General features: G+C 39.6%; 1 protein-coding gene across 9 annotated transcripts in view; it reads left to right on the forward strand.

Moving 5' to 3' along the window:
• Window positions 1-27,541, forward strand: part of CCNY (cyclin Y) — a 335,063-nt gene that overhangs the window by 221,008 nt on the left and 86,514 nt on the right. For 4 of the 9 annotated variants that reach the window (XM_077896652.1, XM_077896651.1, XM_077896648.1 and 1 more), the window contains one exon: window positions 24,774-24,848. The exons of 4 other annotated variants lie outside the window; for them this stretch is intronic. In XM_077896652.1, coding sequence (XP_077752778.1) covers window positions 24,774-24,848 — 75 coding nt within the window. Of the gene's footprint in view, window positions 1-6,214; window positions 6,370-24,773; window positions 24,849-27,541 lie in introns of those variants that run through there. One more of the 9 variants, XM_077896653.1, reaches the window with a different exon arrangement.

Consider the following 27,541-nt stretch of genomic DNA (forward strand, 5'->3'; position numbering starts at 1 on the left):
ATATCAGAGTAGCTCTTCTGTTCACATCAGACTAGTAATAATATTGGGGTTGGTCTGCCTTAAACCAGGCATAACCCTGCTTATCTTACATTGAAACAATATTTCTATTCGGAGGTGAATACATTTTAACCTTTACTTGTTTAATTTTTAATGTTTGTCTTCCCATTTCATGGTATACAGTTCTTACTGACCCTTTCCTTTTCCATCTAAGCAGCTGCTGACATTTCTGCTATTTTAAAATAAATTTCTTTTGCTTTGAGGTTGGAAATTTAATGGTAAAATACAAAAACTCTGTGGCATTGGTATACTTAAAAAGGAAAACTTGGGGGATCCCTGGGCGGTTATATCATCCTCTCCGTTTTGAAAGTGCAGTATGTCCCCAAAATTGAAAAATACAGAAAAGTTAAAAGAAAGAAAAAGTCCTTACAGCTTGCCTTATACAAAGAGACCTGTGAATATTTGTGTGCAGTTTCTTCTAGTATCTTAAAAAGCTGAATTTGGTTAAATTAAAATCGATACTGCTAAAACAACAAAATCAACCCCCCAACCTGTGTAACATGTAAGTGTGGTGATACTGCATATACATTTTGTATCCTTTTCACTTAGCATGATAAATACAAGTATTTCCCCAATTAGAAATGTATTGATTTTTTATAAAAATTTATTACTATTTTTAATAGCTACAAAGTTTTCCATATAGCAAATTTGCTACCTATTCAGTCCCTTATTACTGAACATTTAGGCCATTTCCTGTTTTCCTTTTCCTATTATAAATAATACAGTAATAAACATCTTTGAGCCTGGAGATTTCTCTGAACATCAGTTCATCTCAGTAGGGTAGAAACCCAGGAGTGGAATTAATGACCTAACACTGAAAGTTGCAGATGCAATCTACAAAATTACTATTTGAAAAGGTACATGATACTAGTATTTGAGTTAGCAAAAGCTACTTACTGGATGTCTAAACTGAGCAGCATTTGATAGCTTATTTTGGATTCTTTTTACTTACTTTCTTTTCTCAAGTGACTAGACCCTTTAAAAGATTTTAATCAGTACATGAAAGAAAATCTGGTATATTTAAGGCTTATTGCAGTTGGGCTTGCTCTCTGTCTGGTAATAACCATATTGATGTTTTACTGATAACACTTATGGTTTTCCAGGTTTTTGACTGTGACCCATAGTAAGAAAACACATTTTATCATCTGGATCCAAATCTGTATTTTATTCATAAACACACCTGAAACAATATTTACCCTTATATACTCTATTTACCTTATGCACTTTATATTATGTTCTGAACTTTTCTGTTCTATTTTATTTTTAAAAAAATATGATTCATGTTCTTCTAAATTGATACCATATCCTCTTAAAGGTTCCAACTTGGAGTTTGAAAAACATTGTATTATACTGTATAACAGGTACATATTCAGTGAAGCACTTTTTTTTTTCGTTTGGACTGCCTTTTTCTTTTTTTGTGTGTTAAACAGCTTTAATTTGCCTTTTTCTTTTCTTTTCTTTTTTTTTTTTTTTTTTAAGAATTATTTACTTATTTATTCAGAGAGAGAGAGACAGAAAGGCAGAGAGAGACACGGGCAGAGGGAGAGGCAGGCTCCATGCAGGGAGCCCAACGTGGGACTCGATCCTGGGTCTTCAGGATCACACCCCGGGCTGCAGGCGGCACTAAACCGCTGTGCCACCGGGGCTGCCCTGGACTGCCTTTTTCTGTCTGTGGGTAGGAATCCTGGCAATATCTGAGACACAAGACACAAGATACATTAAAGTATCTTACACAAGGGCACATAGCTAATGTGGTCAGACTGGGACATGACCAGCTCCAAGTGACTCCCAGATCCAGGGTCTTAGCACAAGCTTTACAGTCCAGCAGTCTGGAGCCCTTAGAGCACAGAAGCCATTCCAGCTTACATCGTGTAACCAAGGGAGGACCATATGACATCTGTAGGAAAGACTGGTTAAGTACAGGTTTACTGAAAAGCTGTTTGTCTTTATTTTTTTTATTTTTATTTTTTTTTTAAGATTTTATTTATTGATTGATGAGAGACACACAGAGAGAGAGAAAGAGGCAGAGAGAGAAGCAGGCTCCATGCAGGGAGCCCGACGCAGGACTCGATCCCGGGTCTCCAGGTTCACGCCCCTGGCTGAAGGTGGCGCTAAACCTCTGAGCCACCGGGGCTGCCCATGTTTGTCTTTAATGGACTGTGAAACCCACCCAAGAACTGTAGCACAACAAGCAGAAGTAAACTGAGGCATAACACAACACTTCATTCTGAGGTTTGCTCCTTGAAAAACTGGGCAAACCGGGTGTTGAATGGTGGAGAATTAGAATCAGAAACCAAGGTTTTGGTCAGTGGCGGAAGTTCTTTATAATGGCCCTAAGGAAGGATTGGTTGAAAATGCAAGTCTGACTGCTTCTCCTGGTCCTTTACAACCCCACTGGCTTCCCTTTGCTCTTTGGCTTTAACTGTCCAGCAGATGCTGAGTGAGTATATCTTGAGGAGGTGGTGTGTGCACAGTGCTGGTCTCATTTCTGAAGTGTCTTTTATGCCCAGATACGGAGTGCTGTCCCTGGCCATAGCCTTAGTTCTGGCTTTCTTTTTTCTTTTTCTTTTTTAAGGATTTTATTTATTTATTCATGAGAGACACACAGAGAGGCAGAGACATAGGCAGAGGGAGAAGCAAGCTCCCTATCGGGAGCCCGATGCGGGATTCGATCCCAGGACCCTGGGACCATAACCTGAACCAAAGGCAGACACTCAACCAGGTGCCCCCAGGTGCCTCCGTCCGGCTTTTTCTTGAAGGATGTTGTGGATGACCAGCTGGGAATGGCATGGGGGAAGGGACATTTTACCTAGAGGGTTTTCAGAAGTGTCTGATGTTACTGAAAACTTTCTCTGAATGAAATGTACCTTTGAGTTGGATACAGTAACCATAGAATGGTTAGATTTTAATGAACTCTCTTGGACACTATAATTATGAAGGGTCAGGCCATCACTGAAATCAGCACTAATCACTGGTAACATTTTTCTCTCCTTAAAGGGCAAGTTCATTTTATCATGCAAACAAGTAACATTTCCTATTTTCAACATAGTCACATTGATGAACTGAAATTGAAAGAAAGTAGAAATATATTAATTGATCTTGGATTTTTTGGAATGCTGAGAAAAATATGCCTTAAAAATCAAACTTCATCAAACCTGGCAGATTGCAGTAGGAAAAAAATTGAATAAATACGGATGTTTCTCCTTCTCTGACAGAGAATCTGAGGCCCCACTTAAACTTCCATCAAAAATTTGGAAGAGAATGATCTGCATAGGATTGCTGTTAACCTAAGTGAGGCTTGGCATGCCTGGGGGTACCTCTGAATCTCAGCTCCTTTACAGCTCATTTACTGGCCTTTGGAGCTCGGGCAAGTGCGAAATGCATCGTTGACATCTCCTGACCCCCTCAGTAGCATGCCTAGGGCTCTGCAAGCTCTAACATGTGTCCTTTCACTGAGTTGTAAGAAGGAGCTGGGACTAGTGATGAGCCATAGCTTTTAGCATATTTGAATGAACACTGTTTACATATTTGATTGAACTCACAGGAAATGTGAGTGGCCCTTTAAAGGCCTTGGTAAAATCTGGCTTTGTTTTTCTTTTATACTCATGCTGACTTAAAATAGCAGACTCTAGGTCCTTCACTGTAACAGCCCAGTGTGTCTTCCTTTCATATTTACCCCATGTCTCAATGTCCCAGATTTTGCAGAAGAGTAACAATTGCACTGGTGTATGTATAATTGCATTCACATATGTTCAAGATGATAAAGTTGATTTCACCATTCACTAGATAATTATGGAGAGAGAATTTGCACATTCTCGTCCTCTCTGTGTCTGTTTCTCTCTCAGTGCAACCTGGAGCCTGATGTGGCAGCCGTGCTTGAGCACTCAGATGGAACAAATAAAGAATTAGGACTGAGCTTCTATTGTGCTAGGCTAATTGCCTTACTATTGATTCAGCTTTAGAAATGAAATAGATTGTTTAAACATTTTTGTTTTTGTGATTGTTTTAATTCAGGTTTTATTAAACTGGGCAGCACATCTTTGAAGCCAGGATTCTGAGGCACATCTATTTGGATCTTCCAATGTAGCTTTTCTGAATGCAAATCTTGTCCATCTGGCTGCCTATTATCCATCCGTCTGAAGCTCAGCAGACTTGATTAAATTCAGAACAGCTCTGCCTTGGTAGTGGCATCTCAAATTTTATCATTAGTTGCGCATCACATTTCCTTGTGTCTGAGGTGACCCTCAGAAGGCACAGTATTCCTTTATTTTCCTCAGAATCAGGCTGTTTGAAAGGCAGGTTATAGTTATAGCTTGAGTTAGTAAGCAAATTCTTTTTCTTTTTAAAATGTAAGTTATATATTAGATCTGAAAGTGGGTAAAACACTGATGATTTTTTTTCATTTGCAGATGTGATGAATTTGACTGCCAGGAATCATAGAAGTGCTGTAGAGTGACATATAGGGACTTAAAACATAATCTTCAGATTCTGTGGGATATAAATGGCTGTAAAAAGATATTGAATTGTTCTGCTTTCTCTGTCATCTGAATCCATTAGTGAGCCAGTTCTTTATTCTCCCTCTCTGAAAATTCTCCTAGGGGAAACACCAGAGAATTTAGTGTAGCTGTCTGACCAGGGTTTCTCCACCATGCTTGTCCTAAATTATGTATTCTGTTTTTTCATTTTTTAAGTGATACTCTTTTATAGTCTTATTTACTTGGTTTATCTAATTTATTACTTTCAGATAATCTGATTATATAGGCATACTTTTAGTTTTAAGAGTTTTCTCCATTTGCTTTGGATGTTACTCCTAATTAAGGATCTTTGATTGTGACTGCCTTGCTTCAGTCTGGTGTATGTCAGTATTTTCTTTTCTCATCTCGTGACGTCCAGGAGCTCTTGGTTGTTTTTCCCACAGGTTTCCAGTGCATGTACTCCCTACCTGTTCTTTCTTGCTAGATAGACAGAATTCAGCCCTGGGAGGCTGTGCCCCTTAGTGCCTTTAGTTCCTGCTGGCAGATGATGTACCTTGCTAGAAATAAGTAGTAATGAGATCGCAAAACAGATCTATATTCATCTTTATATTGAATCCTGCACATTTATTTTACTGTAGTCCAAATTCAGGCTTTATTTTTTAATTTAGATCTTCTAGGGAAATCATAATGCAAAAATAGAGTTGAATCTTCTCTAAAATTTTTTCACCTGTTATTTTTACTGTTTTATTTTTTCATTCCCCCCCCCCCCTTTTTGATGGGGGTAGATCGAAAACAGGACATGGTGTGTGTGTGTGTGTGTGTGTGTATGTTCTTCATTTAAAAAACAATTGGAAGTTGTACCTTCTCTACAAGATAAAAGTAATGTGTAGTGTTTTCTAATAGGGTAGTTTCTGTACGCTTACCCTGGACTTCCATACAGGAAGTGGGCTTTTTGGGGGGCTGTCAGTATGCTGAAGGACCCTAGCCAGCACTTCTCAGAGTTGTTGATCCTGGCAGGCTACATACCTATAACTTGCTTAGATAAAATAGCACTCTCTTCTCTCTTTTAAGGTTGAAAAGGATCGACTTTCTCCTGCTGACACAGATCATTGGAATTTTCTTTCCTGATTTTATTAATTCCAGCTTATAAGGAGTCTATAATATAATAAAGATTTTGAACTGTAGATATTAATTATGGAAGAGGAATTCTCATTAATTACTCATGCATTTTTTCCTCATTCAGCAAATTTGTGGAATGCTTATTCTGTGTTAGGTGCTCGAGGCATCAGTGATTGTGATTCCACAGTGAACAAGACAGAATGTCCCTTCCCTCAGAGATGCCATTGTAGTAAGCAGGGAGGGGTGAAGGCAGATGATGTACAAAGTCCCATAATCTTATCTTCCCTGTCTCTTGTCTCAGCTGTCTAGAATGCCGGGGCCATGCGGGGGAGTGGGGCCAAAAAAGCCAATCCTAAAGTCTGTGTGCTGAAATTTTAAATCTAGATTCCCCAAGCCTGGCTGTGTGTCTTACTCACAAGGGGTTTCCACTTTCATGGAATCAGTGCCCTGGGTGTGAGGGGGTACCACTTCCCTGGGCTCTTTCCCTAGATGGGCCCCTCATGCTGCTTCTGTGCATTCAGTCCTAAACAAGCAAAATAGCTTTCTTTCTCAGTCCTTAGTCGATTAAAGGCAGAAAATGGAAAGGCAAGAGTGCTGACCCACACACAGGGAGGGAGAAGACAGAAAAGTCAAACCTGAGAAGCAGAAACTCCTTCAAATGCCTGAGGACCTCAAGGTGGAGCCACAGAAGAGAACAAACTCTATTTAGCACACACAGGCAAGTCCATCATATTTTGTAAACAAGTTTTATTTTGTAAAAGTTTTGATTTAGGAGAGAGTAAAATTAGATGGGATTTGCTCAGGTGGAGTTCCTTAGTTGACTCCAAACACATTGTGAGGGAGAGCTGAGAGAGGTTTCCTTGGGCTTAGAGCTCTTAGCAGAGAGGGCCATGGAATCTCCTCCAGAGGTGGGAAGGAATGCAGTGGACGGTGTCTTCTGAGGCATCAGGACACTGAGCAAGGCAGGTCCCCATTGTCTAGAATTTGTGGGAAGGCCTATGGTAGAAGAGTCAGTGTTTTGTTGGAGTGACTCCCAGTCTAATAGAGGGGCTAGGAGATTGGTGCTGTGCCCTTTCTGGCTCCTACCCCAGCTCAACCCATCCTGCTGTTATGACTTGCCTGGAAGCCGAGGATGAGGGAATTACTCATCAGTAATTGCTCATCAATATAGCAGGGAATTACTATACTCATTACTTAATCAGACATTACTGGGTGAGCATCTACTTACAGTTCACATTGTATTGCAGATTGTAGCAAGGAGATTTCACACCAGGTCTAATAAGTGTAGTTAATTGCTCTCCCAGTTCCTGGCTGATTAGAAAAAATTAAAAAAAAGATTACTAGCTGAGCTGAATACATTGATACAGCATGAAACAACATCTGACAGACAGCTTGCAAATGAATACACAAAAGCTCTAAAGACTTTTGCCCCAGTGGCCTTTGGTCCACTGTTGTATGGTTGTGGAACAATAGGGGACATTAATATAGAATATTTGGATGTCAGAGGTGGCTTCATGGGTCCGAGGTAGCATGGTGTTATGGAAAAGAATGACCTTTGTCTTCAGTCAGATCTCCCTATTCCCCCAGGCCTAGAATCTGCCCACTACTTGTAGCTGTGTGAACTTGGGGGATTTTCTTTAACTTCTCTAAACCTCATTAAAAAAAAAAAAAATATGGTGAGGATAATTTTTAACAACTTTCAGGGTTATGGTAGAGAATTGGTTTCCTGGAGGTGAAATGCCTTGGTATGGTGCCTGGAATACTTAGCAGGCACTGCCTACTAAGCTATTACTATAAATATGAAGAGGAAAAGGAGAATACTTGTAGCAGAAGCTCAGAGGAAATAATCGATGTGAAATATGTTTGTGGAACATATTTATTTTATCTGCTCCATTACTTGAAGTTTTCTTTTTCTTTTCTTTTCTTTTTTTTTTTTTACTTGAAGTTTTCTAAAGTCTCATGAATATGACATCGCAGTAATATGACATGGTATAGTATTGTAAGACTCCTTACTCAGTTACTGCCTCATTTTAGCAGGTGAGGTTCAGTTGGCTTATTTGTTATGTAATCATTTATTGAGTATACATGATAGAGAAGGCTCTGTGCTAAGCACCATATGGTGTATTATGAGAGGGAGCTCATGTGTGGAGGGTGGGCTCAGACATCCAGGTACCATAAACTACAGAAGGAATATAGGGGGTGGGGAGCAGGATAGCGCTGACTGTGGATTGAGTAGACTGAAGCACTGACTCAGGAGGACATGGATGCTCCTGAAGCCTTCTGGTTATGGAGACAAAGGGAGAAGATATGAAGGATGATACTTTTTTAGATTCTGTTCTTGAGGTTTGGTTGATGGTTGACAGTCAAGAAGAACTTTCTTTAGGACCATCCTTTGTTGATAAGAATTTGATCCAAAGATCTCTTGCTGCCCTGTTTCTTGTGCTGTATATTCTGTGGAGAGTATGGGCTTTCAGTGGTTTGTGTTTGAAAGTAGAAAATATGTCTAATTTATTACTTGGATATCTCAACATCACTAACTTTATTTGCCTCAGTGTTATTCAATGTAGCCTCCTTCTAAAATGTGGGAATAAATTTTGTTGTGGACTGAATTTTCTTATGCTTTTTTGTTTTTAGCCCCTGCACACTCTACTCCCCTACACACTCTCACTTTACACACAACTAAGTTGCTGTACACGCACTGTAAGTTGCTCTACAGTGTATCCCCCTGCCCCAACCCCTATTTAAGGCACTTGCTTGAACGATGGTCAGACTCTAAGGAATGTGGAGTACTGGAGTTTAACTAAATCTAAAAAACAAGTCATTACAACTTAGCCATAAGCCTCCAAAAGTAGATTGGATAGGAATTTTTATGATGGCTTACTAGTATTACCATAAAGTAAAACTGCTATTTTTACTAAAATAACAATATCACCCTTTTATATCCAAAGAAACAGTATTTTCCAAGTGGTCATGTTAAGTGGAGCTTTTGGTATGCCTCCTTTGGAATAGCGTTTGTCCTACTCTACCAGCAACAGAAGGATCTTGGTCTCGTGACTGGGTGGTTTCTCCTTTGCTTTTTCCCCCATATTTCCACACCTTAAGATCTGCATTTAGCTTCTCTTCATCCCTACCTTGCTCCTTTGCTTTTGTAATTGGGGCTTTCTAAGAATCCCTGAAAACCATGAGGTGCTGAAACTGGGAACCAAGGTGAGCCTCATTCCTAACCTAACAGGACACAGATTAGCTTTCAGAAATGCAGAGGGTAAGGTCCCTTTCTGCCATAACTTCTGTTGCATGCTGCATTTGGCACACTTATATCAGCTGCTCTTTATGGCAGCTCCTCAGGGTGTACATGTGGGGGGGTCTTTTTGGAATAGAGAGATGGTGATAGATGGAAAAGTCACCTCCCAGCCCAGGTCAGAAGTACCAGCCATTCCCCTTACATCAGCAACTTAGCAGTGTTTTGTGTGCTTTTGTCAGGAGGACCTTTTTACCAGGTATTGTTCACTGCTTTGCTGAGGAGAAGGCAGAAGAAGAGAAGAAGTAGTATTTTTGGCATTCCTTGGGATTGTTTTGTGTAATCAGCAATATTATGCCTCAATTAGGGATATTTGGGGAATTGGGTACAAAAAAAGCCAATTCTGCTGGTAAGGTGGGGGGATTTCTGTACTTTGAATGCAGTTTGTTTTTTAGCAGATGGAGGCTCTTGATCTTCATGACTTCTAAGTGACTTCTTTTACTAGAGGAATTCAAGCTAGGATTTTGCATTATGGAATCTTATAGAAGGAAGAACCAATGATTTTTTGATAAGAGGATTCTAAAGAGACATGAGCTAGTGGAGGGTAATAAATAATGAAACCATGGCATCATCAAGTTTAGAAAAGAAGAATCATTAAAACTAAGAGATTACAATTTGAAACAAATGACATCATTTATAAGACCTAGGGAAGTATGTCAAACAGAACTTTTAACAAGATTTATTAAAATAGTTAAAAAAAAAACTGATTAAATTTGGTAGTACATCCTTGGAGTGAAAAAGGCAAGAACAAAACAAAACAAAACCCCCAAACTCTCCTTTAGGAATTTATGCATATAAGCAAATGATAAACATTTTCACAGCTTAAAATTTCTACCATCATTTGCTGTAAAATAAGCAATTGTAAGCCTAATTTGGGCAGTAAATTCATGCTGTTGACTTCTTGTGCAGTCATTGACAAACTGCATCATGGAAGGTTGGGAGTTATGCACTAGCCATCATTGAAGGCTTCAAAGTCAATGGTAGGCAGAGGAGGTTCAGAAAACTGCTGCCTAGGCTGAGTGTGCCTCTATTATGCTGGATGGTAACAGGTTATCTTGTTTAAACTAGAGGAAATGGAGTTGGGAAATGGGGGAACTGAGCAGTTGAAGGCATTTAGCATGGCTGTTAGTGGGACTATTAACTGGGACTATTATTTTCCCACAGGTAGGTTAAACCCAGTAGATGTGCTGCTGGGTCTTCCCTCCTCCTTCCCTTCTCCATGCCTAATCTCTGTGCATGGATCCATTACCAAATTATTGGGTCCCTCTGTAATATCTCCCAAATCCATCCACTTCTCTTAACCACCTTCCTTCCCACATGAATTATGGCCACAGCCTCTTTTCTCGTATCCTGTCCTCCAGTCTGGTCTTCCTTAGTTCATTTTTTTCCGTTGTGCAGCCATGGTCATTTTTTCTAAGTGTGTGATTTGATCATGTCACATCACTCCTTCAGTAGCTTCCTGGTGTCCTGCAGTAAAATCCTAACTATTCCAAGAACTCTTTCTCACCCACTTCGTCCTTTACTCTTTAAATATTTTAAGTGTGTCTTAAAGGTGTGCTTTTTAAAAACAAATCGAAACAAAACAAAAAACTTTGTGTCTTTGATACACAAGTTTTTCTACATTTAATACCCTTATTCTTGTTCCATGTAGGGTAACTAACTGCCTTCTTGGAAGCCTCAGCAGTCTTATTGGTTCTCCGCTAGCACTTGCCCCTAGCAAAACACTGAGCTCACTCTATCTGCCTTCCACTCTAGTGGGCCACAGGGTTATTCACCAGTGTATTTCTTACACACAGTGCCTACATCAAATTGATTCTCAATAAACAATTGCTGATTATTGAATTAAGTAATGATAAGGGAGTTAAATGTCTCTTTCCTGGCTTTCAGAGTGTCATTTTGGACATTTTTTAATTGTCTACAGTAGCAGATTTGATCAATGTTGCCCATATGTAAAAGACTAATTATTTGCCTGGTGTTAAAATATAAGTGATCCCAGTGGTATTTTTCCTCTTTCAGTGATAGTGCTAAATCATGCCTCTCATGAGAGGGCGGTTGCTAGGAGATTCTTTCTCTTTGAATTAATCTACATTTGAGTTAATGGTTGGTCCTTCCAAATTTTTCTTTTCTTTCTTTCAGTTCTTCAGAAGATCTGTTTCACCTGATCATTATTTTATGTTACTTCCAATATTCAGTTAATTATTGTTGAACATTTGGACTTGGAACACGTGGTCCTTATCCTAAGATGGTACTGATTCCGTGCGACCCCTACATGAGTCCATGAATACCGTTGGCTTTCACCTCCATTGCCTCTGATCATCACAGGACCAAGTGAAGCTGTCAGTTATCATCCGTATTTCATGGAGACTTAGAGAAGTCACATGGCTAAGTGGCTAAGCAGAAACCAGAATTTAGTCTTTTAGCTTTCAATTGCATCTTTCTTTAATCTTGTTGTCTGCTGGACTTTAAACACTGCAGTATATATTTAACAATCTGATGCCAGGAAAGACTAAGTATTGTTTAATAAATTTATCTGATGCATGATTTTTCTGGTTCTCCTTTTTTTTTGAATTTAAACTTGTCCCTTCACCTTCAAATTTTTTCCAATGAATATCTTTCTAAACACAGATACCAGCAGCCAAATTTGTGTTTTTGAACACCATCAGTGGCTTGTCCTTCTTTCTTCACAGGAAAAATGCAGCTTCTTCCTCTGGCATTCATTTTTTTTTTTTTTTTTTCCTCTGGCATTCATAGTCTTCTGCAGTTCGGCCTGAATCCATCTTTCTTGCTTTTCTTTCCTTTGGTTTTTCTTTCTCAACTCTCCAGGCTTTCCATGTATGTCTCCTGTCTATCCCCTAATAAGTTTTTTTCTGTCCAGTGTGTGCCTTGGCCCATCTTCTTCGTTCTGGCTGAAATGCACCCCTCTTTGAGCAGCCTTCTCCGAATAAAATTCTGTCAGGTCCACTGAAATCTCATTTGTTCTAGGGAGTCCTCTCTGTTCTATCAGATGGGAAGATGGGAACATGCTTGGAGCACTTCCCATCAGCATTACTCATATGATCCTTTTTGCATTCTGAATTGCTTAAGGATTTGTGGAACTAAGTATATGTGTGTATATGTGTTGGAGGATAGAAGCTCCTTCATGGGGGGGGGGACTATTCTGGAATATCTTTATATTAATACATACATCTGATTCATTACCTTGGTGGCATCTAAAAGATATCTGAACTCATCATTGACCTTTTATACAGTCAGCACACTTTTGGGGGATTATGCATTCAGACCAACAGCTATGGAGATAGAAGAAAAACATCGCTAGAACACAGGCATATAACAAGTTTGGTTGGTGTGGAGAAGGACAAGTGAGCAAGCCTAGATGAGTCAAGAAATCTCCCAGGGACCATGAGCCTTGGCCAGATGTGAGGTGGGGGCAGGAATGGACAGGTGGGCTGACCTAGAGAGGGTTTTTTCCTGGTAGAGGGGTTGGTCTGGTCAAGCCCCTGAAAACAAAGGATATTAGGTTATGTGTGTGGGGAAAACAAAGTATAGCGGTATAAAGCAAAGAAAAGTGGGAAACCAGGCCAGCCAGTTGTATGGCACTGGCCAGGTATACAGAGGAGTGATGACCCAACATGTAAGTCAGTGAGAGCTTATTCCTGTTTCCTAAGTGGAGGGTTATATGCAAATAACAGTACTGTGTTGAACAAAATATTCTTGGATGTGTTAGTTTGTACCTGCACTTCCACGAAATCTAATATGGAAGTGAGCATGTAGTAGCACTGTTTTTAGTGCTCTTAGTGCCCCCACTCCCTCCCCCTCCCATTAATGATTAGCTTAACCTGTTTTATGTTCTTCCTTGCCTGACCTCTAGTGGATGTAGTAGTAATCAGCGAAATGCCCAAAGGAGAGTAATGTTAGGATGAAGCTAGTAAAGTACCCTGGAAAAGCCACTGCCCAAATTTAAGTTTTTAAGTGGAAGAGATTAGTTTGTAATATGAACATGACCAGAGTGATAATATTTAAACTTTCAAACACTTGGGTTGATAATTCTGTGAGCAGGAACCTTGTCTGATGTTTAGTGCTATATCCCCAGCTCAGGATGTACCAAGGGGTCTGATACAGGATAGGTGTGATGCCAAATAAGGATGTGTATGCATGTGAATAATTGTATGCGACTCTGAGTGTGTGTGTGTGTGTGTGCACACACAGAACATCTATACATATATATTTATTTTAGTTCTTTTTATAAAATATTACAATTTTATGTATAAGATCTTATAATTTTCTGTTAAATTTAATGATAATTTTTTTGTAACTTAGTAAATTGAACCTTTTTAATATTATCGTTACACTGTTTATTGCTCTAGGCCACAGTGTTTCTCAGTGAATGCCCTGTTGGCATTGTGTGGCATAGTTCCTCATTGTGTGGGACTGTGGTAATAGACAAGTAGCTGCTGTTTATCATTGTGACAGCCAAAATTGTCCCCATACATTTCTCAACACCCTAGGGTAAAGGAGATGGTGCTGTTCCTCTAGTTGAAAGGTATTCTAAGGTAAACTATTACTATTACTATTACTAGGGTAATCGAATGAAAATAATTCCTATATCTTAATTTTTATGTAATGCCAATAGACTTGTAAAGCCCTTTGTATTTTCTAAGTAGAGGATTATATGCAAATAACAACAGTTCTGTTTCTTTCCAATCCAGTAAATTCTCTTTATGTTGTTTTTTTTCTTATCCCATTCCATACAATGTTGAAGGTAGGTAGATTCCAGCTTTATTCCTGACCTAAGGAGAATGTACCTGATGTTTCACCATTTAAGTATGAGGATTGCTGTAGGTTTTGGGCACATAGCCTTTATTAAGATGCCTTTTATCAGATTAAAGGGATTTGCTATGAGTCTTTTTTATCTTCAAGGGTTATGGAGTGCAGAGCCACTATTAGTTGGATTTTTTCATTCTATACATTCTTAATTCTTTATCTCTCAGTGCTTCATTCTAAGTGATTTCCTAAGATATGTTTTTCAGGGTATGAGTTCTGTGCTCAGATGAGTCTAATCTGCTATTTAACCCATCTATTCAATTTCAGATTTCAAGGACTGTGTTTTTAATTTCTAGAATATATGTGTTCACATGTATAATACATTCATTATGTATATATGAACATACATACGGACTTGAGTTTTTCCAAAATGTTCTTTCTTCTCTTATGTTTTTATTTCTTTATGTGTTTACTTAATATATATAATTGTGCACATATTTATTTTATGATGTCTATCCAATTGTTCTCTTATCCCAAGTTCTTGAAAGCCTAATCTTGCTGTTTGTCATGTCTTCTGACTCTTGCTTGTAATGGGTTGTTTCCTTCTATGTCTTGCCACTTTGGATGGTGAGCCTATCTTTAGAGGACAGTCTGGTGCAGCTCTGGGAGGCAGGCTTCTTCAGAGCAGTTTACAGTGAATTCTGTCAGGGATTCAGGTATATCACTGACATGCGACCAGTTTGGTATAAATGTGTCTAGGGATTTCCTGAACTATATTTGTAGAGTAGAACTCCAAAACCACATTGGAGACACACCAATGATTACCAGTTAGTGGGGGATTGGGATCCTTTTCCTTTCTTATCCTGGACTCCTTTTTCATCTGCGTTCATTTTTTTTTTTTCCACTTTAGTTTTTGTTGAGACCATAGCCCATATATGTAAAAGCAGCAATTCCAACTTCTGTCCACTCTAAGGGCTTATATCTAACCTGTAGGATATTAAAGTAAGGTGACTTCCAACCAAAGCACTTTTAAGTAAAGGAGGTTAGATTAGTAATTCTGCCAGGATGATAGATGAGACCTCAGACCCAGCTCTTACTGCTGGATAGCCCATCCTTGCTGGAAGACCTCAGTTTTCTCTCTAGTTAGGGCTTCAGGTCATTTCCTTGACTTCTTGACACACTCTCATAGGCATTTACAAGGGTGTCTTATATTTTATCTCACATTCCTGAGTGCTTGCAGTGCGGGAGCTTTTAGTTTATCCAAGCTGCCATATTGGCACAAGATCTGTCTGTAGTCTCAACATTAGGATCTCTCTGTCTCCTTTGGTTCATCCTAAAATAGAACATTAGTGGGCAGCCCCGGGTTTAGTGCCACCTTCAGTCCAGGGTATGATCCTGGAGTCCCAGGATCAAGTCCCACGTTGGGCTTCCTGCGTGGAGCCTGTTTCTCCCTCTGCCTGTGTCTCTGCCTCTCTCTCTCTCTCTCTCTCTCTGTCTCTCATGAATAAATAAATTTTAAAAATCTTTAAAAAATAGAATATTAGAAAGAGACAGTGGAGAGGCTAGAGAAGGGTTTAGGGAAGGAGGGAAGGAGTGGGGGAAAGAGGAAAAGAGTGAGTGGAAGAGAGTGAGAGACAGGTTGGAAAGAGGTAGATGGATAGATAGGTTGATGGAGGGAAGGAGAGGTTGGAAAGAGGTAGATGGATAGATAGGTTGATGGAGGGAAGGAGAGGATGCAAATGAGAGAGACGTGTGTGTGCAGAGAGATGCAGACACAGACTCAGACCTAGAGACCCAGCATACATAGATGTGTGGACCCAGATATCAGTGCTCACAAAGCCACATGCATGGACTACCCTTGGGGATGCAGGCAGCTAAAAGTAGAGTGAAAATAGAATCACCAAATCTAAGTGTGTGAGAATAATTGCAAGAATAAACTCCAAATTAGAAGAATAAATTCAAAATCAGTGGGATTAGAAAACGGCTTTAAAATTAACTGGAAGTTTGGTACCAGCAGCCTGCTGCCGCAGCAGCAGTGATTATTATAAATTGGTCTTCAACTGCTGGGATAAGGCCTGCCTGGTGGCAACACATAGAGCAAACCAGTGGAGGGGAGTGGTGGAGGAGTGGGAAGGATGGTCTCGATTTTGGTCTCATTGGGCTAATGAATGGGGGAATAATCACTGATTTTTAGGCAGTAGGACCATGGTAATTAAAAAAAAAAAAAAAAAAAGGAAACCAAACTGATTTAAAATTAACAGACTTTGTTTTCGTCATTGCCTTGAAGATCATAGCCAGATATAGAAATGTGTCTACCTAAAGGTGAAATTAAAAGTTTGAGATTTTGATCGTGTCAGATATTTGTCTAAAAACAAGAAACAGTGATCAACCTGCAGCTGGCAGTGCAGAGAAAAGAGGTAGAAGGTGGAAGTTTCTGTCTGTTTTATGCAAATTGTCTTTTGTGTCTCCTCTTCTATCTATATTAGACCCATTACGTTACAGGCCTTGATGCACTTTTCTGTTTTTCTAGCTTTCCAGACCATATTCCTGCTTATCCGTGGCATTATTTTATAACACTGTTGCTGGTTTAAAAAGCCAAGATGAGCAATTGTGGATCCCTGATACTGTGACATCTGTGGAAAGAACAGAAGAAAATTAGGTTACATGACATTGGAGAATATTGCTGAATCAAACTGGTTGGCAGGCATGCTGTTTGATTCTTTTCAGTTTTGAATAAAAGGATCCCGTCATAACCTGTACTCAGCTCAAATGGGACTCAAAGCCGTGTGACTGAATATCTTTGTAATTAACCTGAAGGTGGGGCAGGAGAATCTTAGAATGTCTGTTCTGTTAATATTTTAATTTGACTTATGTCTTAATATCACATGATCATTATGATAAAGAAGCAGTTAATAGTTGAAAACTCTGTTTCCCAAGATTTAGGCTGAAGTCAATGCTAGGGATTCCATAACATTTCTTAAAACTGCCTTTTTTCTCTAAAGAATCACTCCATTAGAGGCTACTTCATCTTGTCATAATGGATTATCTTATCCTTTTTTATAAGAGGTAGGAGAATCTGTATTAGGAATTTGAAACACTGAAGTTATAAACATCCGTTTCCAACCAGGACTCCTTAGAGAACAGATATTGTATAATGATGGTTTAGCATCATTTTTAGTGTCTTTAAATTTAATATACATCTTTGGAGAGTTTTGTGTCTTTAGCACTGAGTTAGATGCTATGGAATAAAGTTTTTTAATACCCTAAAATTTTAGTAGCCATTCTATATGGGGTATCTATTTGACAGAAATTATACTTATTGCATTATTTATTTATTTATTTTTAAAAGATTATTTATTTATTCATGAGGGAGAGAGAGAGAGAGGCAGGCAGAGACACAGGCAGAGGGAGAAGCAGGCTCCATGCAGGGAGCCTGACATGGGACTCGATCCCGGGACTCCAGGATCACGCCCTGGGCCCAAGGCAGGCGCTAAACTGCTGAGCCACCCAGGGATCCCCTACTCATTGCTTTATATGAATAACTTTTTTAAAAAAAAGATTTTATTTATTTATTCATGAGAGACAAAGAGAGGCAGAGACACAGACAGAGGGAGAAGCAGGCTTCCCACTGAGAGCCCGATGTGGGACTTGATCCAGGGACCCCGGGGTCACACCCTGGGCCGAAGACAGACGCTCGCTCAGCCACTGAGCCACCTGGGCGTCCCTATATGAATATCTTTTAATCTTCGTGGCAGTCCTCTAAGTTAGGAGTTTTTTGCCCACTTTGTAGAAGAAAATGAAACCTAGAATAGTATAGCAATTTGCCCAAGGCCATAGAGTTAGCAGAGGTATATGCAAATCTAGATCTTTTACATTATAAAAGGTGTTTTTCTGCTTCACAATTTGAGCCTCTCTTTGGGGGAATGAATGACTCCTAGAATCCAGGATAGTTGACTTCTAGCTTTCTTAATGTGGGTTATAGAATTTGTAGTATTCTTTTTTTTTTTTTTTTTTTTTTATGATAGGCACACAGTGAGAGAGAGAGAGGCAGAGACACAGGCAGAGGGAGAAGCAGGCTCCATGCACCGGGAGCCCGACGTGGGATTCGATCCCGGGTCTCCAGGATCGCGCCCTGGGCCAAAGGCAGGCGCTAAACCGCTGCGCCACCCAGGGATCCCGAATTTGTAGTATTCTTAATGGCTTTTTATTCTTTTTGTTTTCTCCACTGGTACTTCACACCTTAAAATTAGAAGGATGATCTAGTGCAGAAACTTGATCTATTTTGTTCCCTTCTGTATCTTGTATCCTCAATATGTAGAACTCAGCAGTACCTGAATTCCACTTAGAAGATGCTCACTTTAGTTGAATGAATGAATGAAAACCATGGCAGGTTGGACTGGCCTTGATAAACACCCACAATATTCATTCATTCTTTCTTTCCCTCGACCTCTACTCCTTACCTTGCTCAAGAGCACCGGTCTTCCCTCTCTGCCTCCCTCCTTCTCTCTAAATCAATCAATCAATCAATCAATCTTTATTTTTGTTCAAATATTTTACTTATTTATTCATGAGAGACACAGAGAGAGAGGCAGAGACATAGGCAGAGGGAGAAGCAGGCTTCATGCAAGAAACCTGATGTGGGACTCGATCTGGGAACTTCAGGATCACACACACTGAGCCAAAGGCAGACACTTAACCACTGAACCACCCAGGGGTCCCTCAATCAAAATTTAAAAAGACAAAAAAAAGAAAAAAAAAAGAAAGAAAAATATCACCGAGCCGAACTGAAATCACTACACTCTTCCAAATGTGTTCCAACTCACTGTTCACATTTGGGGTATCATTTTTCCTGACTTTCTGCAATATGGGGATTTTTTTTCTTTATGGCTAAAGGAGCAATTTTGTCATGTTTGACTTCATAGTGTAATTTTGAGTGATATGGCAGGTTTACTTTCCTTGGCTTGTGAGAATGCTGCCTTTTCCCATTTTTTGTTCCTGAACAGTTGGTGTTCCCTTGCCAAAGTGCATATTGTAATTGCCGTATTTCTCGTCAAGACCTGGAGTTGCTCTTTTAAACCTGTATGTAAGAAACACTGGGCAGTTCCTTGTACCTTTGTATTCTGCTGTTGGACATATTTAAATCAGTGCTGGTAAACTGGGTCCTGTGGTTGGCCCACCTTCACATTAACAGGTAAGAGAAATCTGACCTTCAGACTTGTCCCATGCAAAGTTAGCCCACTGGCCTACACCTGGCAAAAGTTTTATTACTCTCCATGCTATGGTTATGGAATGTGGATCTGGGTTAGGATTGGAAGAAATGCAAATCAGCATGTCGTTAAATACTTTTTTCTGAGTAATGCACTGGCAGCTTGTGCAAGTGTTGAGAAGGTAGTAACATCTGGCCGTGCTTGCAGATAAAAATGAGCTGATTCTCTCTGTTTTTCTTAGCAGTGCTATATGTACTCTTGCATCTAGAAGCAGAGATTTCCTTGATTTTTCTTTGTGTAGAAACTTCCTAGTTATCTCATCCAAGATCTAGGTCCTAAAATTTTAATTCCAGGGAGAACTTAAAGATTGTGTGAACCCAGCTTTCAAGGCTTCTGGATTTTCCTCTGTGCCAGCTTTTGCCTCCTTAAAGACTTAAGTCCTTGTAGGGCAATCAGGATCTGAGGCAAGGTCTGGCCTAGGTAAGAGTAGTAAGGAAAACTCTGGTCTCCAGATTTCAGGTGGAGACCAGAGTTTTGGTTAAAGTTCTATGATTACACAGCCAGACCCTCAACCTCTGTCAGCTTCACTTGCCTTATCTGCAAGTATCATGTCAATTCCTGATCGTGAAGATTCTTCTGAACTCTACATGACTTCCTCTGTGTCTCTGAACTGGGTAGGGATGATAATTGACCTGCCACTCATGCAAGAAACCACCTCTGACATAAGTGAGTGTTAATATTCAGACCTGGAATTATGACTTGGCCATAAAGGAAACATGATAATCTCTTCCTGTATCAGACTTGGTAGGGATGGTATGAAACATGATTCCTGCTCCTTGGGCTCTGCGTGGAAGGAGAAGCAGTCATCCTCCCCTGTGGCCCTGTTCTGTTTAAACCAGGAAATGTCGTGTACATGCATAGTGGCTGCTGGCAGGATGAAGCACCTCCACTCAGGAGTCCCTCACAGCATGGTGTCTTTTATCATGAGTTCCTACAGCACGTGGCCAGAGCTTGTGGGGAGACACATCTTGGTGGCTGTATGCCCCTGACTTGTGGGGAGGGGATGCGATAGCCACATCCAAGAGACCGCAGTGCATCTCCTGGAAACACCAGCGCCTGCTGGGGAAGTAACAGCCCACCTACTTAGAGGATCATGAAGGCCTAAATCATTTTTCACAAGTAGTTTTAAAACACAGATGTTTGAAATTTCATAAGTTAACAGAAAATATGCTCAATGCAGGAAATGTAGAAAACATGGAAAAGAAAAAAGTCTCCCTTGCATTATTCAAAGGTAACCAAATATTAGTGTATATATGCTATATCTATGCATAGTCCCTCCAAAAATATCACCTGCTTTCTGCACCTAATGACATATGGTACTGCTATTTCCTTGTGAATCAAATATTCTTCACGTTTTTTGTTTTTAAATTATGTATAGTTGACATGTTACATTAGTTTCAGGTGTACAATGTAGTGATTCAACGATTCTATACATTATGCTGTGCTCACCATGATTAGTGCAGTTCACATGATTATTTTATGGTGGCATAGCATTCCAGTATCTAGGCACACTATTATTTACTATAACAAATGCCCTATTATTGGCAGCCCTTTCAGAATCTGAATGTCTCCATTCTTAGCCGTTTCTAGGGTTTGTGACCATTTTAGCATAGAATCTTATCTCCAGGGATTGTCCTCCAGATCTTTTTTTTTTAATTTAAATTCAAGTGATTAATAGATACTGCATATTCGTTTCAGAGATGAGTTCAGTGATTCATCAGTCTTATATAATATTCAGTGCTCTTAACATCGTGTGTCCTCCTTTTTTTTTTTTTTTTTAAAGATTTTATTTATTTATTCATGAGAGACACAGAAAGAGAGAGAGGCAGAGACACAGGCAGAGGGAGAAGCAGGCTCCCTGTGGTGAGCCCAATGTGGGACTCAATCCCAGGACCCCGGGATCACAACCTGAGCCAAAGGCAGATAGATGCTCAACTACTGAGCCACCCAGGTGCCCATAATGTGTCCTCCTTAAGGTCCATCACTCAGTTACCCCATCCCTCCACCCCTCTCTCCCCTCCAGCAGCCCATTTGTTTCCTATGATTAAGAGTCTCTGATAGTTTGTCTACCTCTCTGATTCCATCTTGTTTTATTTTTTTCTACCTTCCCCTATGGTCCTCTGTTTTGTTTCTTAAATTCCACATTTGCTTAAGATTCTATGATATTGTCTTTCTCTAATTGATTTATTTCACTCAGCATAATACCCTCTAGGTCCATCCATGTCATTGCAAATGATAAGATTTCAATTTTTTTGATGGCTGAGTAGTATTCCATTTATTCCATTTTGTATCTATATACAGATATGTATACCACCTCTTCTTTGTCCATTCATCTGTTGATGGACATCTGGATTCTTTCCACAGTTTGGCTATTGTGGACATTGCTGCTATGAACATTACAGTGCAGGTGCTCCTTCAGATCACTACATTTGTATCTTTGGGGTAAATAACTAGTAGTGCCATTGCTGTGTCATAGGGTAGCTCTATTTTCAACTTTTTTTGAGGAACCTCCACTGTTTTCCCCAGTGGCTACACCAGTTTGCATTCCCACCAACAGTGTAAGAGGGTTCCTCTTTCTCTGCATCCTCACCAGCATCTGTGGTTTCCTGTCTTGTTAATTTTAGCCATTCTGACTGGTGGCAGGTAATATGTTACTGTAGTTTTGATTTGTATTTCCCTGATGTTGAGTGATGTTGAGCATTTTTTTCATGTATCTGTTGGCCGTGTGTAGGTCTTCTTCTTTCAGGACATTCTTAAACTTAAAAGCAGTAGGATCTCAGTTCCCTAAGAAGTGGCAGTCTTGTGTTATCTTGGCTCCACTATTGGCTTGAAGCAGAAAATCTTTACACTTTTTGCTTGTGGTATTTTACAAACCCCTAATGATAATTTTGATAATAAACTGAGTCCAAGAAAACTGCTCTGCATAAGGGGGCCTGCCTATGTATTTTTCAAATGTCTAGATTAAAATCTCACTAGACAGTCTTCCACCCATCCCACTCCCTCAAAGAAACCCTCCAAAACTGGTCCAAAATGGAGATTAAGGGAACAAACCAAGAAATTGCAGTGCTGACACTGTCCAAGGCTAGGGGATTGAGTTTGTTGCTCTCCCACCAACATGGAATACCGCAGGCACCTTGTTTTTACAGTCAGTACTTCTGTGGGAAATTAAGGTTTTGGAAATTAACAGCATCCTTCATGGTTGGGATTACATATATGCCCTCAGTTTTCATATGCTGGAGTTCTCAAAAAAAAAAATTGGATAGCACATTGGTTGTTTGACCTTTTTGTAACAAAATCCTACTTGAGCAGGAAACCCCCTCACTAAGGACTCATTTTCACCAGATTTATGGCCTCATTTTATCTAGTTCAAATTGAAGCAAGTCTGAGAAGTTGTCTTTTTTCCTTTTCCTCTTCCATAGCCTTTAGGTATGAAACTGCTACACTTTAGATATAATTTTAATAGCTGTCACAGGAGGAGGACCAGATAATTGAAACAGCATTACAGATTCAGTATGCATTAATTAGGAACCCAGTGTAAGGTCAGGAGCTATATAGTCCAGTAAGCCATTGGTTGATGTAGGGAAGATACCTCACTTCAAAGGATTGTTGAGGGGAGACTTTTTACACTTTTTGCTTGTGGTATTTTACAAACCCCTAATGATAATTTTGATAATAAACTGAGTCCAAGAAAACTGCTCTGCATAAGGGGGCCTGCCTATGTATTTTTGAGCAGGAAATAAAATAAATGGTTTGGTGTTGCTTCCCATGTGTATATGGACATCCTTTTTCCCTTTTATTTTTGACTTGACTAGCTATGAAAACTGAGGGTAGTTGCAATCCATTTTTGTTGGTGTCTTTGCAAATTTATTGAAATAATTGTATTAATTATTAATAAATTAAATAAATAAATACTAACTACTCAAAATAGTTTTCTTTTTTTATAATAAATTTATTTTTTATTGGTGTTCAATTTGCCAACATATAGAATAACACCCAGTGCTTATCCTGTCGAGTGCCCCCTCAGTGCCCGTCACCCATTCACCCCCACCCCCTGCCCTCCTCCCCTTCCACCACCCCTAGTTCGTTTCCCAGAGTTAGGAGTCTTTATGTTCTGTCTCCCTTTCTGATATTTCCTACCCATTTCCTCTCCTTTCCCTTCTATTCCCTTTCACTATTATTTATATTGCCCAAATGAATGAGAACATATAATGTTTGTCCTTCTCCGATTGACTCATTTCACTCAGCATAGAATACCCTCCAGTTCCATCCACGTTGAAGCAAATGGTGGGTATTCGTGGTTTCTAATGGCTGAGGAATATTCCATTGTATACATAAACCACATCTTCTTTATCCATTCATCTTTCGATGGACACTGAGGCTCCTTCCACAGTTTGGCTATTGTGGACATTGCTGCTAGAAACATCGGGGTGCAGGTGTCCCGGCTTTTCATTGCATCTGTATCTTTGGGGTAAATCCCCAACAGTGCAATTGCTGGGTTGTAGGGCAGGTCTATTTTTAACTCTCAAAATAGTTTTCATTCTGATGCTGGAAACTGATTTGAAGACCATTCTGACTTTCTAGTCATTTTGATTTTCTCTCTCCCTTCCCAAACTTAATTCTTTTGTTTTCCCTAAATATTCTTTCCCAATGGAATCTTTTTTTTTTTTTTTTTTTTTTTTTTAAGCTGGAAAAACTCTTCTATGATGGGATTCTAAATTGTTTATACTCTACTGATAAGCTTCAAGCTCTTGGAGATTGTTCTGAGGCAGGGATTACAAAACCAAATGCACATAGGGGTAGGAAGGTCTGAAAGTGAGGAGCATACCTGAGCAGTGTCAGGGAGCTGGAGGGGTGACCACTGGAGATTGGAATCCTAGGTCCCACTGGGAGGGGTCGGCAGCTGCTGCATTCCAGCCCATTGTGACCACTGGGTGGGAGCCCAGTATTGCCAAATGATCTGATTTCTTAAGAGAAGCTGTAAATACAGACATTTTTCTTTGTGGTTTATGTTTGAAATATAAAAATCATAATATGTTGGTTCAGACTTTAAGCAAATATATGGACCAAACAAACTATATCCCTGGCCCTGGATTATGCCCACAGATGGCCAATCTGTGGCCTTTGCTTTGAAGATAAAGTTTTGCCTTTTTAGAAAATAACAGTCTTAATCAAACAGTTTGTAGTTGCTCATTTGGCTGAGATATTCTATTTCATTCACCTTCAACAAGGAATATTACTCACGTAACTGTAGATTTTAGATGAGTCAGTTGTAGCACATAATTCTCCTTGAGTATTACAACTCTGTCTTGCTATTTTGTAGTATCCTCAGGTTTGTAGTATCCAGAGCAGACTTTTAAAAAGAAAATGGGAGTTTTAGGCCAACAGATCTCCCACCAAGAGTCTAATTTTTATGTGTTACTTTCTCAAATTTCTAAATAACAGTGTTCTCGTTGAACTTAGAAGAATATATTAACATAATAACTCTAGGTTTTTAACCAGAATCCTTGGATATATTAGCAATTTAAAAAAACTGAAAATAGGGATCCCTGGGTGGCGCAGCGGTTTGGCACCTGCCTTTGGCCCAGGGCGTGATCCCGGAGACCGGGGATCGAATCCCACATCGGGCTCCCGGTGCATGGAGCCTGCTTCTCCCTCTGCCTGTGTCTCTGCCTCCCTCTCTCTCTCTCTGTAACTACCATAAATAAATAAAAATTAAAAAAAAAAAACTGAAAATAATCTTGACTCCTCTTCGTTACCAAATGGATATTTATGTATATTCTTTTTCTTTTTTTAAAGATTTGAACATGGAATTCAATCCTTCAGACCATCCTCGGGCCAGCACAATATTCCTCAGTAAATCTCAGACGGACGGTAGGTTACTAATTTGTGTTTCTTAGAACAAAACCAAAGGCTCATGTTGGTAACCCAAGTCTTGATTTTCCACTGCATGTGATTCTTAAGGTAAAAGTAGAATCCTCTTTAGCAACCCCCCTGTATATTGTTTGATGATGTTCTCTTTGGGTTTCTTCTTTTTGTATGTAGTAAGTTATGTTTTTAGAATTTCCATTTTGAAGCAACTATCCTCATTTTGACAATCAGCTACATTGTTTCTACATACACTTTAGTAGTAGCAGTTTTTACAGGAGGGTCAGACATTTTCCTCTAAGAATTGATATTTGCATAAATCTCTAAAGATCAGAAGTGTTTGGTTTTTTAGACATTATAGTTGACAGTTTGTAAAAGAAAGCAAAATATAATCCTTACATCAAATCATATCAAATCCCTGTTATCTCAATTTGCCATTTGAGAGCTGAATTAAACCTATAATTGTTTCTTTTTGCCAAACTTTACTACCCAGCTTAATCTGCAGTCTTTATGGTTTGTCCCAGATGTGTGGAATTTCTGTTAAGGGTTTTTCACTCTTTTCAGCCCTAGCTTATCTCACTGTTCTGGCCCCTGGCTACAAAAGACAGATAAAAGTTATACAATATAGTGAACATGAACCTTCTCAGTTGGCTTCCTGTGAAAGAGTAGCCAGAGAAATTTGTTGAATGACTGTGTAATGACTGGGATATTACATTACAATGCTGGAGTCCTGTGTGACTCAATCCCTGACTGTTTTTGGCAAATAACTAAATTCTAATTAAGAGAAAATCCTAAATTGACGAGAAAATAATCAAACATTTGTAAGGCAGAGAGTTCATTTATAAGAACGGATAACTTTTCAGTAATGGTTAGGGGACAGTTTTGACATGGCGGAATGCTAAAGTGATACTGGTGATCTTTACTTAAGCTAGTGACTTGATCTGAAAGAATTTGGTACTTTTATAAAACAATCAGTGTTTCTACGCATAAGAAGAAATCATCCTCAGCATCAAATACCTGTGAAATAAGTTTTTAATATATTGGGTTAAAAACAAAAGAGGGTATTTATTTCTTGGCCTGGTAAAGTGGGAAGCCATTGGGAGGGGTAGGCTATTTCAAGGGAAGAACAATGACGGTTGGGGGAGGAGGGTTTGGGACAGTGAGAATCTAAAACAATTTTGTGCCTGTAATGATGCAAGGTTGGCATACTTTCAGGTTTGGTTCCTGTTTCCTGTGGCTTCAGCGTACAGACCAGTATCATTCAGGAAATTTTCTAACTAGAATCAAATGGAATTGCAAAGAGCTTCTTAAGTAGATGTCATGTACCTTGATTGTCATGGTAAAATGAAACTCAGCAATTTTCCAAATGCTAACAGAAGTATGGCTCCAGAAATGAGTTAGAGAAATGTATCTCCTCCCTTCTTCACCTTTAATGCAGATTTTATTCCCTCTTTCCCTTCTGGAACATCAGGTGCTTCTGTTGAATCCTTCAATTTCTTCTTAAATGCTGGATCTTTCCATTCAACATAGGAAATACAAGAAAAGGAAAAATGAGCAGCAGCTTCTCCCTGAGGTTTCCTCTCTACTCCGTTTAGTGAAATCTTCTATACCACCTCTGCTTCTCTGTCCATTCACTTTTCCACTGGGCATCTTCCCACCACTGCCATTCTGAGGAGCGGTGTTGTAAGGTTTGCTTCTGTTAGCTATTGACCTCCTAGGCGGCATTTGTTGCCCTGACTTTTCCTTGCTACTTAAAACTCCTTTGGCTTTTTATATTCAGATAAGCCAATTTGCTGAAAACAAGACCCTCCAATGAACCAATTGCTTTATAAATAATTAAAAAGTAGGTTTTAAAAATAGGTAAACTTGATAACTTTTTTTTTTTTTTTTAATTTGGTAACTTTAGTGAGTTAATTCTTTGGTAAATTGATTATCCATCAGGGAACTATTTGGGGACTTGGTCCTGAGAAACCCTCCCTTTTCTTAAGATCCTTCTCAGGCATCTTTAACCAAGTTCTTCTCTGTTCATCCCTTTACTGTTGGTATTTTACAGGGTTCTGGCTTTATCCTCTTCTGGGTTTGCACACAGTTCATCGTGATGTCTATTTCTTTTTTTTTTTTTTTTAAGATTTTATTTATTTGTTCATGAGACACACATATGGGGGGGCGGGGCAGGCAGAGACACAGGCAGAGGGAGAAGCAGGCTCCATGCAGGGAGCCTGATGTGGGACTCAATCCCGGGACTCCAGGATCATGCCCTGGGCTGAAGGCAGGCGCTAAACCGCTGAGCCACCCAGGGATCCCCATGATGTCCATTTCAACTATAATCTCTAGCCAGATTTTTCTCTGCAGTGTTCACATCCCTTATGTCCATCTGCCTGCTGGACGTTTTGATATCTTTGTGTAACTCAGCATGTCCCAACCAGACCTCAGGAGCACAGTTAACACCCTGCATTTCCCGCTCTACCCAGGTCTCCAAGCCAGGGGAGGCCTTGAATTTTCCTAGATTCCTCCCTCTCCCCAGTCTCACATTCTGGCAGTAGTGCTGGAGCTGACTCACACTGACTCGCAGGAGCTGACTGCACATTTCTATCCAGTTCTAAGTTCAGTGACACCATCTAGGAGTCTGAAAAAAGCCAGGAAGGGAACTTTTACCCCATAGAAATTGACAAATGCTACAAATCAGGGCATTTTTTAAA

Source organism: Canis aureus, chromosome 5 (genome assembly GCF_053574225.1).
Source record: "Canis aureus isolate CA01 chromosome 5, VMU_Caureus_v.1.0, whole genome shotgun sequence".
Taxonomy (NCBI): Eukaryota; Metazoa; Chordata; class Mammalia; order Carnivora; family Canidae; genus Canis; species Canis aureus.